Source organism: Pecten maximus, chromosome 4, assembly GCF_902652985.1.
Source record: "Pecten maximus chromosome 4, xPecMax1.1, whole genome shotgun sequence".
NCBI classification, from domain to species: domain Eukaryota; kingdom Metazoa; phylum Mollusca; class Bivalvia; order Pectinida; family Pectinidae; genus Pecten; species Pecten maximus.
In genome coordinates, this window is record NC_047018.1 from 3,194,099 (window position 1) to 3,213,196 (window position 19,098).

Sequence of the window (19,098 nt, forward strand, 5' to 3'; positions counted from 1 at the left end):
TGTGTTTGGCCTGTGTTTGGTCTCTGTCTGTGTTTGGCCTGTGTTTGGTCTGGGTTTGGCCTGGGTTTGGTCTTTGTCTGTGTTTGGCCTGTGTTTGGTCTCTGTCTGTGTTTGGCCTGTGCTCGGCCTGGGTTTGGTCTTTGTCTGTGTTTGGCCTGTGTTTGGTCTGTGTTTGGTCTCTGTCTGTGTTTGGCCTGTGTTTGGCCTGTGTTTGGTCTCTGCCTGTGTTTGGCCTGTGTTTGGTCTCTGTCTGTGGTTGGCCTGTGGTTGGCCTGTGTTTGGTCTCTGTCTGTGTTTGGCCTGTGTTTGGTCTGTGTTTGGTCTCTGTCTGTGTTTGGCCTGTGTTTGGTCTCTGTCTGTGTTTGGCCTGTGTTTGGCCTGTGTTTGGTCTCTGTCTGTGTTTGGCCTGTGTTTGGTCTCTGTCTGTGGTTGGCCTGTGTTTGGTCTCTGTCTGTGTTTGGCCTGTGTTTGGCCTGTGTTTGGTCTCTGTCTGTGTTTGGCCTGTGTTTGGCCTGTGTTTGGTCTCTGTCTGTTTTTGGCCTGTGTTTGGTCTCTGTCTGTGTTTGGTCGATGTTTGGCCTGTGTTTGGCCTGTGTGTGGCCTGTGTTTGGTCTATGTTTGGCCTGTGTTTGGCCTGTGTTTGGTCTGTGTTTGGTCTCTGTCTGTGTTTGGCCTGTGTTTGGTCTGTGTTTGGCCTGGGTTTGGCCTGGGTTTGGTCTTTGTCTGTGTTTGGCCTGTGTTTCATGTTTAATGTTGAGTCACTGATCAGTGTCTGAGGATTTAATGTGCTAAAAAAAGAATTAATGAAATGTGTGAAAAAGACAGTGGATGATTTATGGGCCTGATCATGAATATAACTATAAAACTATAACTATATAATCATCTTCTAAATGGACAACATCCAGTTTACAGTTTTGGTAAAAAAAAAAATCCATTTCAAAACACTTTAAATAACTTTATAACATTTCTCTGTACAACGTGCTGTTTAAAAATGGAGGTGTATTGTTGACATTTAAACATAGAGTGCTTGGAAAAAAAAGTGAGCACCTTGTTTGATTATCTGAACTGCTGTGTCGCCAAATAGAAAATGTATCTATTACTATAAAATCACATATCTGAGCGCAACCAAACGTCTAAATTACAAGTCCCTTAGTGGTGTGGATATGTGGTGTACTGTTCTGCTTCTGCACGGAATCTGTCTGGAAGCCGTTTCAGAATCCTCATTTCCACTTACATGCATAACAACCAATTCCCTTCCTACCAATGTTATATGGTCTTTTAAGAGCAGTTAGATGTTAAAGAGTAAAAAGATTTGCTTTGGAAATGATCCCATAAACTCTCGATGAAAGGCAGACTTGTGCAATCTTGCTATTTTGGAACATTATTGGATCTGTCTTGTGAAATTGGTATTCTGGAATTATACAGAGCATTCGTCTAGATCTTTGATAAATTGATTTTAAGAATAATGACTTTCAGAAAAAATTAATAAAAGACATTTTTCTGGAAGAATGACTGCTATCAAGATATTTGAAATATTAACTTGCAGAGCTATAACATGTGATTTACTGTATCATACATAGTTGTACTCCCTCTACATTCACATACCAGGGTCATTAATATTGTACATGTCACATTGATGTATTGTGGTCTGGTACTGCGGGAAACTCGTATGATGCTGTTTTAAGAGTTAGAAATAACTCTGACTTAATGGAATGACTCTAATAGATTTGCCGAAAACACCGGAGAATTTCTCTAATGTAAAACCTCCTTAACGAGATTAATGGTACCAGTGCAGATACTGATTAGATGTTGTGGAGACTGCAAAAGATTAGAATGAAACTGATTCAGTACACCCAAGAAAATCTCAATTTTCTAATCATCAGTTTAATTGACTCTATTAAACCGATAATTACACTGAAATTAGATTGTAACAAGAAGATATAAAAAAAGATTAGCCTACCGTATTTACATTTCCCTAGCTTGTTTGGCCTGACTTCACGAGATGTGGTTGTAGTAAGGCCGATCAATAACATTCAGTTCACTGTGTTTTTGTGGAGGAAATGGTTAAATATGATGACAATATTGATAATGGGGAACACTGATGTAAAATATTCAATGAAGCAAGCAAAAGTATTTGTATAAAGCAACTTTTATCTCAAAGTTGCAGATACAATGCATGTAGAGTTTGTTGATGATGATATTGAGAAAATGAAATATTAAGATACTGATTTATATTGTATAATATTAGTACCTGGACAACTATAGGTAACAAAAGATCAAGAAACACACAATGGTTAGAAATAAAATTTCATTAAAATTTTGTCACTTTTTAATTGAAGAAAACCTTTTACAAAGTATTCACTGAAATTCTAGGGTAGTAGAATGCCTGCATATATGTTTAATTTTTTTTAAAATATGAATCTCTCCTAATGCAGCTAATGATTTTGTCACTACACAGAACTATTCTGGTGTGTTAAGACTGCAGTGTTTGGTATGTCCCTACTTGTACCTTGTAAATGTTAGATGTGATTGATTAATGTGTTGAATAAAGGCTAGTACATATACCCATCAGTCTGAGAAAGTTGCCCATCCTTGTGTTCAATGGATTACAGATATTGAGTTGAAAGCAGACGATGAGTATGTACTTAGATGCTGATGTAATAGTAAGAGGGTAGTTTGGGGTTATGCAATTCATTTTGGTAGAATGAAATGGGAATTTTTTTTAGCTGAAATTTTAATATGTTTTGTGTCTTATAATTCTACTTCGTTTAAGTTTTGCAATATATGAGGACAGTTTTGGTATGAAATGATAGAGTATGTAATTAAATATATGAGGACAATTTTGGTTTGAAATGGTCGAGTATATGATTAAATATATGAGGACTGAGTTGGTATGAAATGGTCGAGTATATGATTAATATATATGAGGACTGAGTTGGTATGAAATGGTTGAGTATATGATTAAATATATATGAGGACTGAGTTGGTATGAAATGGTTGAGTATATATGATTAAATATATGAGGACTGAGTTGGTATGAAATGGTCGAGTATATATGATTAAATATATATGAGGACTGAGTTGGTATGAAATGGTTGAGTATATGAGGACTGAGTTGGTATGAAATGGTCGAGTATATATGATTAAATATATATGAGGACTGAGTTGGTATGAAATGGTCGAGTATATGATTAAATATATATGAGGACTGAGTTGGTATGAAATGGTCGAGTATATGATTAAATATATATGAGGACTGAGTTGGTATGAAATGGTCGAGTATATATGATTAAATATATATGAGGACTGAGTTCGTATGAAATGGTCGAGTATATAATTAAATATATATGAGGACTGAGTTGGTATGAAATGGTCGAGTATATATGATTAAATATATATGAGGACTGAGTTCGTATGAAATGGTCGAGTATATGATTAAATATATATGAGGACTGAGTTGGTATGAAATGGTCGAGTATATATGATTAAATATATATGAGGACTGAGTTCGTATGAAATGGTCGAGTATATAATTAAATATATATGAGGACTTGAGTTGGTATGAAATGGTCGAGTATATATGATTAAATATATATGAGGACTGAGTTGGTATGAAATGGTCGAGTATATATATATGATTAAATATATATGAGGACTGAGTTGGTATGAAATGGTCGAGTATATGATTAAATATATATGAGGACTGAGTTGGTATGAAATGGTCGAGTATATATATATGATTAAATATATATGAGGACTGAGTTGGTATGAAATGGTCGAGTATATGAGGACTGAGTTGGTATGAAATGGTCGAGTATATATGATTAAATATATATGAGGACTGAGTTCGTATGAAATGGTCGAGTATATGATTAAATATATATGAGGACTGAGTTGGTATGAAATGGTCGAGTATATGATTAAATATATATGAGGGCTGAGTTGGTATGAAATGGTCGAGTATATATATATGATTAAATATATATGAGGACTGAGTTGGTATGAAATGGTCGAGTATATGATTAAATATATATGAGGACTGAGTTGGTATGAAATGGTCGAGTATATATGATTAAATATATATGAGGACTGAGTTGGTATGAAATGGTCGAGTATATATGATTAAATATATATGAGGACTGAGTTGGTATGAAATGGTCGAGTATATATATATGATTAAATATATATGAGGACTGAGTTGGTATGAAATGGTCGAGTATATATATATGATTAAATATATATGAGGACTGAGTTGGTATGAAATGGTCGAGTATATGATTAAATATATATGAGGACTGAGTTGGTATGAAATGGTCGAGTATATGAGGACTGAGTTGGTATGAAATGGTCGAGTATATATGATTAAATATATATGAGGACTGAGTTCGTATGAAATGGTCGAGTATATAATTAAATATATATGAGGACTGAGTTGGTATGAAATGGTCGAGTATATATGATTAAATATATGAGGACTGAGTTGGTATGAAATGGTTGAGTTTATGATTAAATATATATGAGGACTGAGTTGGTATGAAATGGTCGAGTATATGATTAAATATATATGAGGACTGAGTTGGTATGAAATGGTCGAGTATATATATATGATTAAATATATATGAGGACTGAGTTAGTATGAAATGGTCGAGTATATATGATTAAATATATATGAGGACTGAGTTGGTATGAAATGGTCGAGTATATGATTAAATATATATGAGGACTGAGTTGGTATGAAATGGTTGAGTATATATGATTAAATATATATGAGGACTGAGTTGGTATGAAATGGTTGAGTATATATGATTAAATATATATGAGGACTGAGTTGGTATGAAATGGTCGAGTATATGATTAAATATATATGAGGACTGAGTTGGTATGAAATGGTCGAGTATATATGATTAAATATATATGAGGACTGAGTTGGTATGAAATGGTCGAGTATATATGATTAAATATATATGAGGACTGAGTTCGTATGAAATGGTCGAGTATATGATTAAATATATATGAGGACTGAGTTGGTATGAAATGGTCGAGTATATATGATTAAATATATATGAGGACTGAGTTCGTATGAAATGGTCGAGTATATAATTAAATATATATGAGGACTGAGTTGGTATGAAATGGTCGAGTATATATGATTAAATATATATGAGGGCTGAGTTGGTATGAAATGGTCGAGTATATATATATGATTAAATATATATGAGGACTGAGTTGGTATGAAATGGTCGAGTATATGATTAAATATATATGAGGACTGAGTTAGTATGAAATGGTCGAGTATATATGATTAAATATATATGAGGACTGAGTTGGTATGAAATGGTAGAGTATATGATTAAATATATATGAGGACTGAGTTGGTATGAAATGGTTGAGTATATGATTAAATATATATGAGGACTGAGTTGGTATGAAATGGTTGAGTATATATGATTTAATATATGAGGACTGAGTTGGTATGAAATGGTCGAGTATATGAGGACTGAGTTGGTATAAGGGTAGTTTTCAGACAACCAATTTATTAAGTACACAGGTGTCTGTTATTAGTCCCCTGCCGTTTGAAAACGGGGGGGACTATAGGTTTACCCTCCGTCCGTCTGTCCATCCGTCAGTCCGTCCGTCCGTCTGTCTGTCTGTCACACAATAGTTGTCCGGACAACTCCTCCTAAAGTACTACGCCGATTTTAATGAAACTTGGTATACATGATCAGTATACATGTAGTTGTGCATCCCACATTTTTTTTTTCGAAAAACCTTTTTAAAAAAAAAAATGGGAAATGAATAGGTGCACTTCTAGCTCAGGCAGGGGACTTTGTATTGCTGTTGTAATACTATCCATCCTTGTTCTATGTCAGTTTTTAGTCCATTCACAAATTCTTGTCCAGACCTTTTTTTTGCAGCTATATTGTATTGAAATCTCATTGAACTTGATACATGTATATTCAAACATCCTATAACTATATTGCTGTAGGAAATCTCATTGAACTTGATATTTACAAACATCCTACAACTATATTGTTGTAGGAAATCTCATTAAACTTGATATTTACAAACATCCTTAGATCCTACAAACATATCCATATATATTAACAGATGTCACCATGTGCCTTTATTAGTTCCCTACAGGTGAAACTGGAGAGAGGGGGGGGGTGGACTTTAGGTTTCCTCCCCATCTGTCTGTCTGTTCATCTGTCTGCCTGTCCACTCCATTTTTCTGCACTTTTGTCAGCCATGCTTCGATGTATGCTGGTGAAAGATGGTATTAAACTTCAGTATGACTAGCTACAGATCAAGTTTGAGTTGTTTTTGTCAGGGTTTTTGGGTCAAGGTCAAGGTCACTGTTAGTATTTTTTGGGGGCTTAAAGGGGACATGTATTACTATGCTATACTCAGTATACTTGTTTTTACAGGTCAAGCGGCTACAGTGTGTCATCAAGGACAGGGATGCCCAGTACAAACACGAGCTGAAGAAAAAGGAACGAGAGATTAATAAAATGAAAGAAAAACTACATCACCTAATAGCTGACAAAAATCCTAACAGGAGAATGGGTACGGAATCAGAAAAGCTGATAAAAAGTCACAAAAACAAGACTTTGATGTTACTTTTCCAGAGTGTCTCAAATGGATTCCTTATATAAAGATGACATGATGGGTTTCTTATATAAATATGAATTGCTGGATTCCTCTTTTAAAGATGACATGTTGGGTTTCTTATATAAAGATGACATGATGGGTTCCTTCTATAAAGATGACATGTTGGGTTTCTTCTATAAAGATGACATGCTGGGTTCCTTATATAAAGATGACATGATGGTTCCTTATATAAAGATGACACGCTGGGTTCCTTATATAAAGATGACATGATGGGTTCCTTCTATAAAGATGACATGTTGGGTTCCTTATATAAAGATGACATGATGGTTCCTTCTATAAAGATGACATGATGGGTTCCTTATATAAAAATGACATGATGGTTCCTTATATAAAGATGACATGATGGTTCCTTATATAAAGATGACATGATGGTTCCTTATATAAAGATGACATGATGGGTTCCTTATATAAAGATGACATGATGGGTTTCTTATATAAAGATGACATGATGGTTCCTTATATAAAAATGACATGATGGTTCCTTATATAAAGATGACATGATGGTTCCTTATATAAAGATGACATGATGGTTCCTTATATAAAGATGACATGATGGTTCCTTATATAAAGATGACATGATGGTTCCTTATATAAAGATGACATGATGGTTCCTTATATAAAGATGACATGATGGTTCCTTATATAAAAATGACATGATGGGTTCCTTATATAAAAATGACATGATGGTTCCTTATATAAAGATGACATGATGGGTTTCTTATATAAAGATGACATGATGGTTCCTTATATAAAAATGACATGATGGTTCCTTATATAAAGATGACATGATGGGTTCCTTATATAAAGATGACATGATGGTTCCTTATATAAAGATGACATGATGGGTTCCTTATATAAAGATGACATGTTGGTTCCTTATATAAAGATGACGTGTTGGGTTCCTTATATAAAGATGACATGATGGGTTTCTTATATAAAGATGACATGATGGGTTCCTTATATAAAGATGACACGCTGGGTTCCTTATATAAAGATAACATGATGTTTCCTTATATAAAGATGACATGATGGTTCCTTATATAAAGATGACATGATGGGTTCCTTATATAAAGATGACATGATGGTTCCTTATATAAAGATGACATGATGGGTTCCTTATATAAAGATGACATGATGGGTTCCTTATATAAAGATGACATGATGGGTTCCTTATATAAAGATGACACGCTGGGTTCCTTATATAAAGATAACATGATGTTTCCTTATATAAAGATGACATGATGGTTCCTTATATAAAGATGACATGATGGGTTCCTTATATAAAGATGACGTGTTGGGTTCCTTATATAAAGATGACATGATGGTTCCTTATATAAAGATGACATGATGGTTCCTTATATAAAGATGACATGATGGGTTCCTTATATAAAGATGACATGATGGTTCCTTATATAAAGATGACATGATGGTTCCTTATATAAAAATGACATGATGGTTCCTTATATAAAGATGACATGATGGTTCCTTATATAAAGATGACATGATGGTTCCTTATATAAAGATGACATGATGGGTTCCTTATATAAAAATGACATGATGGTTCCTTATATAAAGATGACATGATGGGTTCCTTATATAAAGATGACATGATGGTTCCTTATATAAAAATGACATGATGGTTCCTTATATAAAGATGACATGATGGTTCCTTATATAAAAATGACATGATGGTTCCTTATATAAAGATGACATGATGGTTCCTTATATAAAGATGACATGATGGTTCCTTATATAAAGATGACATGATGGTTCCTTATATAAAGATGACATGATGGTTCCTTATATAAAAATGACATGATGGGTTCCTTATATAAAAATGACATGATGGTTCCTTATATAAAGATGACATGATGGGTTTCTTATATAAAGATGACATGATGGTTCCTTATATAAAAATGACATGATGGTTCCTTATATAAAGATGACATGATGGGTTCCTTATATAAAGATGACATGATGGTTCCTTATATAAAGATGACATGATGGGTTCCTTATATAAAAATGACATGATGGTTCCTTATATAAAGATGACACGCTGGGTTCCTTATATAAAGATGACATGATGGGTTTCTTATATAAAGATGACATGATGGGTTTCTTATATAAAGATGACATGATGGGTTCCTTATATAAAAATGACATGATGGTTCCTTATATAAAGATGACATGATGGTTCCTTATATAAAGATGACATGATGGGTTCCTTATATAAAGATGACATGATGGTTCCTTATATAAAGATGACACGCTGGGTTCCTTATATAAAGATGACATGATGGGTTTCTTATATAAAGATGACATGATGGGTTCCTTATATAAAAATGACATGATGGTTCCTTATATAAAGATGACATGATGGTTCCTTATATAAAGATGACATGATGGGTTCCTTATATAAAGATGACATGATGGGTTCCTTATATAAAAATGACATGATGGTTCCTTATATAAAGATGACATGATGGTTCCTTATATAAAGATGACATGATGGTTCCTTATATAAAGATGACATGATGGGTTTCTTATATAAAGATGACATGATGGGTACCTTATATAAAGATGACATGATGGTTCCTTATATAAAGATGACATGATGGGTTCCTTATATAAAGATGACATGATGGTTCCTTATATAAAGATGACATGATGGGTTCCTTATATAAAGATGACATGATGGGTTCCTTATATAAAAATGACATGATGGTTCCTTATATAAAGATGACATGATGGTTCCTTATATAAAGATGACATGATGGTTCCTTATATAAAAATGACATGATGGTTCCTTATATAAAGATGACATGATGGGTTCCTTATATAAAGATGACATGCTGGGTTCCTTATATAAAGATGACATGATGGGTTCCTTATATAAAGATGACATGATGGTTCCTTATATAAAGATGACATGATGGTTCCTTATATAAAGATGACACACTGGGTTCCTTATATAAAGATGACATGATGGGTTCCTTATATAAAGATGACATGATGGGTTTCTTATATAAAGATGACATGATGGTTCCTTATATAAAGATGACATGATGGGTTCCTTATATAAAAATGACATGATGGTTCCTTATATAAAGATGACATGATGGGTTTCTTATATAAAGATGACATGATGGTTCCTTATATAAAGATGACATGATGGTTCCTTATATAAAGATGACATGCTGGGTTCCTTATATAAAGATGACATGATGTGTTCCTTATATAAAGATGACATGATGGTTCCTTATATAAAGATGACATGATGGGTTTCTTATATAAAGATGACATGATGGGTTCCTTATATAAAGATGACATGATGGTTCCTTATATAAAGATGACATGATGGGTTCCTTATATAAAGATGACATGATGGTTCCTTATATAAAGATGACATGATGGGTTCCTTATATAAAGATGACATGATGGTTCCTTATATAAAGATGACATGATGGTTCCTTATATAAAGATGACATGATGGTTCCTTATATAAAGATGACATGATGGTTCCTTATATAAAGATGACATGATGGTTCCTTATATAAAGATGACATGCTGGGTTCCTTATATAAAGATGACATGATGGTTCCTTATATAAAGATGACATGATGGGTTCCTTATATAAAGATGACATGATGGTTCCTTATATAAAGATGACATGATGGGTTCCTTATATAAAGATGACATGCTTGGTTCCTTATATAAAGATGACATGATGGTTCCTTATATAAAGATGACATGATGGTTCCTTATATAAAGATGACATGATGGTTCTTTATATAAAGATGACATGCTGGGTTCCTTATATAAAAATGACATGATGGTTCCTTATATAAAGATGACATGATGGGTTTCTTATATAAAAATGACATGATGGTTCCTTATATAAAGATGACGTGATGGATTCCTTATATAAAGATGACATGATGGGTTCCTTATATAAAAATGACATGATGGTTCCTTATATAAAGATGACATGCTGGGTTCCTTATATAAAGATGACATGATGGTTCCTTATATAAAGATGACATGATGGGTTCCTTATATAAAGATGACATGCTGGGTTCCTTATATAAAGATGACATGATGGTTCCTTATATAAAGATGACATGATGGGTTCCTTATATAAAGATGACATGATGGGTTCCTTATATAAAGATGACATGATGGGTTCCTTATATAAAAATGACATGATGGTTCCTTATATAAAGATGACATGATGGGTTCCTTATATAAAGATGACATGATGGTTCCTTATATAAAGATGACATGATGGTTCCTTATATAAAGATGACACACTGGGTTCCTTATATAAAGATGACATGATGGGTTCCTTATATAAAGATGACATGCTGGGTTCCTTATATAAAGATGACATGATGGGTTCCTTATATAAAGATGACATGATGGGTTCCTTATATAAAGATGACATGATGGTTCCTTATATAAAGATGACATGATGGTTCCTTATATAAAGATGACATGATGGGTTCCTTATATAAAGATGACATGATGGGTTCCTTATATAAAGATGACATGATGGGTTCCTTATATAAAGATGACATGATGGTTCCTTATATAAAGATGACATGATGGGTTCCTTATATAAAGATGACACGCTGGATTCCTTATATAAAGATGACATGCTTGGTTCCATATATAAAGATGACATGATGGTTCCTTATATAAAGATGACATGATGGGTTCCTTATATAAAAATGACATGATGAAATGGTTGGTTATTTTTGCAGGTCTTGACATTGCAAACTCTCTACAGCGAGCAGATGGCAAGCGGAGTCAGTGGAAAACAGGGTCACATGATAAGTAAGTTTAAGTGTCATGTAATGTCTTAGTTGATGTTGAAAACATTAGGATTTTAAGTGCTGTATTAGCCCTCCAATGTTTAATTGATGAGGCAGCAAAATAAACAGTAGCATGTCAACAAATTTTCCATTTTAAAAATATTTGTGGTTAGTACTGTTTTCAGAAAAGATTCTGCCCATCAATTTCTATCCTGAATCAATTTACAGTCAATAATTTTGAATTTGGATGTCTGTCAAGAGTTATAACATGATTGATTTGTTTATTACAGACAGGAGGAGATGTACCAGCTTGTGATTCACAACTATGAGGACAAACAACGGGAACTGATGATAGAAAACACAGATCTCCGAGACTGCCTTGTATATATGCAGCATGAGTTAGGGACCATCATAAACCACTCTTCTGATGCCCAGTCTACTCACACAGACCTCCAGGTAAACGTCCCAATGTCCAATCTACTCACACAGACCTCCAGGTAAACTACTCTCCTGTCCAATCTACTCACACAGACCTCCAGGTAAACTACCCTCATGTCCAATCTAGTCACACAGACCTCCAGGTAAACTACCCTCATGTCCAATCTAGTCACACAGACCTCCAGGTAAACTACCCTCATGTCCAATCTAGTCACACAGACCTCCAGGTAAACTACTCTCATGTCCAATCTAGTCACACAGACCTCCAGGTAAACAACCCTCATGTCCAATCTAGTCACACAGACCTCCAGGTAAACTACTCTCATGTCCAATCTAGTCACACAGACCTCCAGGTAAACTACCCTCATGTCCAATCTAGTCACACAGACCTCCAGGTAAACAACCCTCATGTCCAATCTAGTCACACAGACCTCCAGGTAAACTACCCTCATGTCCAATCTAGTCACACAGACCCCCAGGTAAACTACTCTCCTGTCCAATCTAGTCACACAGACCTCCAGGTAAACTACCCTCATGTCCAATCTAGTCACACAGACCTCCAGGTAAACTACTGTCATGTCCAATCTAGTCACACAGACCTCCAGGTAAACTACCCTCATGTCCAATCTAGTCACACAGACCTCCAGGTAAACTACTGTCATGTCCAATCTAGTCACACAGACCTCCAGGTAAACTACTCTCATGTCCAATCTAGTCACACAGACCTCCAGGTAAACTACTGTCATGTCCAATCTAGTCACACAGACCTCCAGGTAAACTACTCTCATGTCCAATCTACTCACACAGACCCCCAGGTAAACTACCCTCATGTCCAATCTAATCATACAGACCTCCAGGTAAACTACCCTCATGTCCAATCTAATCACACAGACCTCCAGGTAAACTACTGTCATGTCCAATCTAGTCACACAGACCTCCAGGTAAACTACCCTCATGTCTAATCTAGTCACACACACCACCAGGTAAACTACTCTCATGTCCAATCTAGTCACACACACCACCAGGTAAACTACTCTCATGTCCAATCTAGTCACACAGACCCCCAGGTAAACTACTCTCATATCCAATCTAGTCACACACACCACCAGGTAAACTACTCTCATGTCCAATCTAGTCACACACACCACCAGGTAAACTACTCTCATGTCCAATCTAGTCACACAGACCTCCAGGTAAACTACTCTCATGTCCAATCTAGTCACACAGACCTCCAGGTAAACTACTCTCATATCCAATCTAGTCACACACACCACCAGGTAAACTACTCTCATGTCCAATCTAGTCACACACACCACCAGGTAAACTACTCTCATGTCCAATCTAGTCACACACACCACCAGGTAAACTACTCTCATGTCCAATGTTGTCACACAGACCTCCAGGTAAACTACTCTCATGTCCAATCTACTCACACAGACCTACAGGTAAACTATCCTCATGTCCAATCTAGTCACACAGACCTCCAGGTAAACTACTCTCATGTCCAATCTAGTCACACAGACCCCCAGGTAAACTACTCTCATGTCCAATGTTGTCACACAGACCTCCAGGTAAACTACTCTCATGTCCAATCTACTCACACAGACCTCCAGGTAAACTATCCTCATGTCCAATCTAGTCACACAGACCTCCAGGTAAACTACTCTCATGTCCAATCTAGTCACACAGACCTCCAGGTAAACTACTGTCATGTCCAATCTAGTCACACAGACCTCCAGGTAAACTACTCTCATGTCCAATCTAGTCACACAGACCTCCAGGTAAACTACCCTCATGTCCAATCTACTCACACAGACCTCCAGGTAAACTACCCTCATGTCCAATCTACTCACACAGACCTCCAGGTAAACTACTCTCATGTCCAATGTTGTCACACAGACCTCCAGGTAAACTACTGTCATGTCCAATCTAGTCACACAGACCTCCAGGTAAACTATCCTCATGTCCAATCTAGTCACACAGACCTCCAGGTAAACTACTCTCATGTCCAATCTAGTCACACAGACCTCCAGGTAAACTACTGTCATGTCCAATCTAGTCACACAGACCTCCAGGTAAACTACTGTCATGTCCAATCTAGTCAAACAGACCTCCAGGTAAACTATCCTCATGTCCAATCTAGTCACACAGACCTCCAGGTAAACTACCCTCATGTCCAATCTAATCACACAGACCTCCAGGTAAACTACTGTCATGTCCAATCTAGTCACACAGACCTCCAGGTAAACTACCCTCATGTCCAATCTAGTCACACAGACCTCCAGGTAAACTAACCTCATGTCCAATCTAGTCACACAGACCTCCAGGTAAACTACTGTCATGTCCAATCTAGTCACACAGACCTCCAGGTAAACTATCCTCATGTCCAATCTAGTCACACAGACCTCCAGGTAAACTACCCTCATGTCCAATCTACTCACACAGACCTCCAGGTAAACTACTGTCATGTCCAATCTAGTCACACAGACCTCCAGGTAAACTACCCTCATGTCCAATCTAGTCACACAGACCTCCAGGTAAACTAACCTCATGTCCAATCTAGTCACACAGACCTCCAGGTAAACTACCCTCATGTCCAATCTAGTCACACAGACCTCCAGGTAAACTACCCTCATGTCCAATCTAGTCACACAGACCTCCAGGTAAACTACCCTCATGTCCAATCTACTCACACAGACCTCCAGGTAAACTACCCTCATGTCCAATCTAGTCACACAGACCTCCAGGTAAACTACCCTCATGTCCAATCTACTCACACAGACCTCCAGGTAAACTACTCTCATGTCCAATCTAGTCACACAGATCCTCAGGCAATACTCTTTTCAAACTATATTTATATACCCTCAGTTTATGCCTACTGAGTATAGTCAGTGAGATGAAACTTAACTACAGGAAGAGTCATATAGGTGGTAAACCAATAACTAACTTTCTAACCCTCAGTTATACACTTCTTAAATATTCATCAATTATGGACCTTTTGTGAGGTTTATATTGTGTTATACCCTCCTTGTATAATAAAAATATTCCCTGAGGTCAATGTTACAGATTCTTAAAGGTTGTTATAACACAATATTGACTGTATCAAAGGTCCTTAATTTTTAGCTGGAAAAAGAGGGAGATCTTATGTTGTCGACCCGGCATTGCATCAGTGTCAAAGTTAGCATTGTTTTCTAAATATTTTGTTTTTGGTGCAAGAGTTGTTATTATATCTGTAAACTATATCATATAGAGTTCTAATATTTGGCTTCAGGGTTGTTGTGGGGGTTAACTCTTGCTTCCCAGAGTTAGAATGAATAATTTCTTGGGAAAAACTCTGTTTGCTTAAACATTTTGAACAGTAAATACCTCAGGTATACATCTCTAATGGCCAGACTTGTTTTATAAATCTTATAGGTTATGAGAGCCTAAATCATAACATATATAAAATACATGTATTATCTGATAGAATAATCTGATGATACAATTCTACACTGCAGAATGATGTTGGGGAGTTATCTGTCAACAGTGATGATGAAGATGATGGGATTTTCTCTGTCACGATGAAAGACCTTTCAGATGGTACACTTCATTGTTCATGGCTTTTAATCAGAATAGAAAACATTACTGATAACTTGGAAATATATGTGTTATTTGATATAAAATAGAAAACATACTGATAACATGGAAAGCCAAATTGTAATTTGATTTAATTTAATTGATAATGTTTAGGTAAGAAAGGTCATAATTTATACCATAAATTTTATAAATTTTACAGTAGATTTGAATTCACTTGTTAACATACAGTCACTGTGTATAATTGATTTCCCAAGGTTATTTCCAAATGCCATATGACTTGATGAAGGATAATCTACGGCACTCATTTAAGGAGATGTTTAAGCTTATCAGGAAATCCATGGAAAAGGGCAGTATACCTCAAAGTAAGTATACACCTGATATAGTCGTTAATAAAAGCTTGTCCTAGTTAGATCTACAGTTAGGATAAGATGGAGGGAAGTATCCACCATTACACATTGTCCTAGTTAGATCTACAGTTAGGATAAGGTGGAGGGAAGTGTCCACCATTACAACACTGTCATCCTAGTTAGATCTAGTTAGGATAAGATGGAGGGAAGTGTCCACCATTACACATTGTCCTAGTTAGATCTACAGTTAGGATAAGATGGAGGGAAGTGTCCACCATTACACATTGTCCTAGTTAGATCTACAGTTAGGATAAGGTGGAGGGAAGTGTCCACCATTACAACACTGTCATCCTAGTTAGATCTACAGTTAGGATAAGATGGAGGGAAGTGTCCACCATTACAACACTGTAATCCTAGTTAGATCTACAGTTAGGATAAGGTGGAGGGAAGTGTCCACCATTACAACACTGTCATCCTAGTTAGATCTACAGTTAGGATAAGATGGAGGGAAGTATCCACCATTACACATTGTCCTAGTTAGATCTATAGTTAGGATAAGGTGGAGGGAAGTGTCCACCATTACAACACTGTAATCCTAGTTAGATCTACAGTTAGGATAAGATGGAGGGAAGTGTCCACCATTACAACACTGTCATCCTAGTTAGATCTACAGTTAGGATAAGGTGGAGGGAAGTGTCCACCATTACAACACTGTTGTCCTAGTTAGATCTAGTGAGGATAAGATGGAGGGAAGTGTCCACCATTACAACACTGTCATCCTAGTTAGATCTACAGTTAGGATAAGGTGGAGGGAAGTATCCACCATTACACATTGTCCTAGTTAGATCTACAGTTAGGATAAGGTGGAGGGAAGTGTCCACCATTACAACACTGTCATCCTAGTTAGATCTACAGTTAGGATAAGGTGGAGGGAAGTGTCCACCATTACAACACTGTCATCCTAGTTAGATCTACAGTTAGGATAAGGTGGAGGGAAGTATCCACCATTACACATTGTCCTAGTTAGATCTACAGTTAGGATAAGGTGGAGGGAAGTGTCCACCATTACAACACTGTCATCCTAGTTAGATCTACAGTTAGGATAAGGTGGAGGGAAGTGTCCACCATTACAACACTGTCATCCTAGTTAGATCTACAGTTAGGATAAGGTGGAGGGAAGTGTCCACCATTACACGTTGTCCTAGTTAGATCTACAGTTAGGATAAGGTGTAGGGAAGTGTCCACCATTACACGTTGTCCTAGTTAGATCTATAGTTAGGATAAGGTGGAGGGAAGTGTCCACCATTACAACACTGTTGTCCTAGTTAGATCTACAGTTAGGATAAGGTGTAGGGAAGTGTCCACCATTACACATTGTCCTAGTTAGATCTAGTTAGGATAAGGTGGAGGGAAGTGTCCACCATTACAACACTGTCATCCTAGTTAGATCTACAGTTAGGATAAGGTGGAGGGAAGTGTCCACCATTACAACACTGTTGTCCTAGTTAGATCTACAGTTAGGATAAGGTGGAGGGAAGTGTCCACCATTACAACACTGTCATCCTAGTTAGATCTACAGTTAGGATAAGGTGGAGGGAAGTGTCCACCATTACAACACTGTTGTCCTAGTTAGATCTACAGTTAGGATAAGGTGGAGGAAGTCAAATGTTTTTCTACGGCTCCACAAAATTATATTTCATTCTTGGATCTTTTATGGAAAAGTCTTTTTTAATAAAGATTTAACCCTTAAGATTTAAATAAAATATATATACCTGCATTGCTTTGACTTCTGAAAATGTTAAAACTGACTGGTCAACTGTCTATAGTGACCATTTTTCCACCTCCCATTTGGCAGTCTTTATAGACAGGCAGGGTACAAATTTAGAGGGAGTATGGTATCTTTGTTTAATGAATTTCTTATCTTTCAGGTAAGATAGAGAAGACAAAATCTAGTCCACCTCGACATATCCCATCAGCACAGAGAGTACCAAGTGTGGAGGTCGATAAACTACAGAAACAGGTCCAACAGTACAAAGACATCATACAGCAGCAGAAGGAATTCATACAGGTACATGTTAGGTAAACTACACAAACATATACAACACCACAGGTTTGTGTTAGGTAAACTATACAAACATATACAACACCACAGGTATGTGTTAGGTAAACTACACAAACAGATACAACACCACAGGTACGTGTTAGGTAAACTACACATATATACAACACCACAGGTACATGTTAGGTAAACTACACAAACATAAACAACACCACAGGTACGTGTTAGGTAAACTATACAAACATATACAGCACCACAGGTACGTGTAAGGTAAACTACACAAACAGATACAACACCACAGGTACATGTTAGGTAAACTACACAAACATAAACAACACCACAGGTACGTGTTAGGTAAACTACACATATATACAACACCACAGGTACATGTTAGGTAAACTACACAAACATAAACAACACCACAGGTATGTGTTAGGTAAACTATACAAACATATACAGCACCACAGGTACGTGTTAGGTAAACTCGCAAACATAACAACACAGGTACGTGTTAGGTAAACTACACATATATACAACACCACAGGTACATGTTAGGTAAACTACACAAACATAAACAACACCACAGGTACGTGTTAGGTAAACTATACATATATACAACACCACAGGTACATGTTAGGTAAACTACACAAACATAAACAACAACACAGGTACGTGTTAGGTAAACTACACATATATACAACACCACAGGTACGTGTTAGGTAAACTATACAAACATATACAGCACCACAGGTACGTGTTAGGTAAACTCGCAAACATAACAACACAGGTATGTGTTAGGTAAACTACACAAACAGATACAACACCACAGGTATGTGTTAGGTAAACTACACAAACATATACAACACCACAGGTACATGTTAGGTAAACTACATAGACATATACAACACCACAGGTACGTGTTAGGTAAACTACACACACATAAACAACAACACAGGTATGTGTTAGGTAAACTATACAAACATATACAACACCACAGGTATGTGTTAGGTAAACTATACAAACATATACAACACCACAGGTATGTGTTAGGTAAACTACACAAACAGATACAACACCACAAGTACATGTTAGGTAAACTACACAAACATATACAACACCACAGGTACGTGTTAGGTAAACTACACAAACATATACAACACCACAGGTACGTGTTAGGTAAACTACACAAACATAT

General features: G+C 36.3%; 1 protein-coding gene across 1 annotated transcript in view; it reads left to right on the plus strand.

The window, feature by feature from the left end:
* LOC117324980 (afadin- and alpha-actinin-binding protein B-like) overlaps positions 1-19,098 on the plus strand; it is a 56,294-nt gene that overhangs the window by 25,807 nt on the left and 11,389 nt on the right. Inside the window, exons 5-10 of the mRNA XM_033880832.1 lie at positions 6,426-6,564; positions 11,433-11,505; positions 11,774-11,939; positions 15,419-15,500; positions 15,752-15,859; positions 17,773-17,912. Of these exons, the coding sequence (XP_033736723.1) occupies positions 6,426-6,564; positions 11,433-11,505; positions 11,774-11,939; positions 15,419-15,500; positions 15,752-15,859; positions 17,773-17,912 (708 nt within the window). The remainder of the gene's footprint in view (positions 1-6,425; positions 6,565-11,432; positions 11,506-11,773; positions 11,940-15,418; positions 15,501-15,751; positions 15,860-17,772; positions 17,913-19,098) is intronic.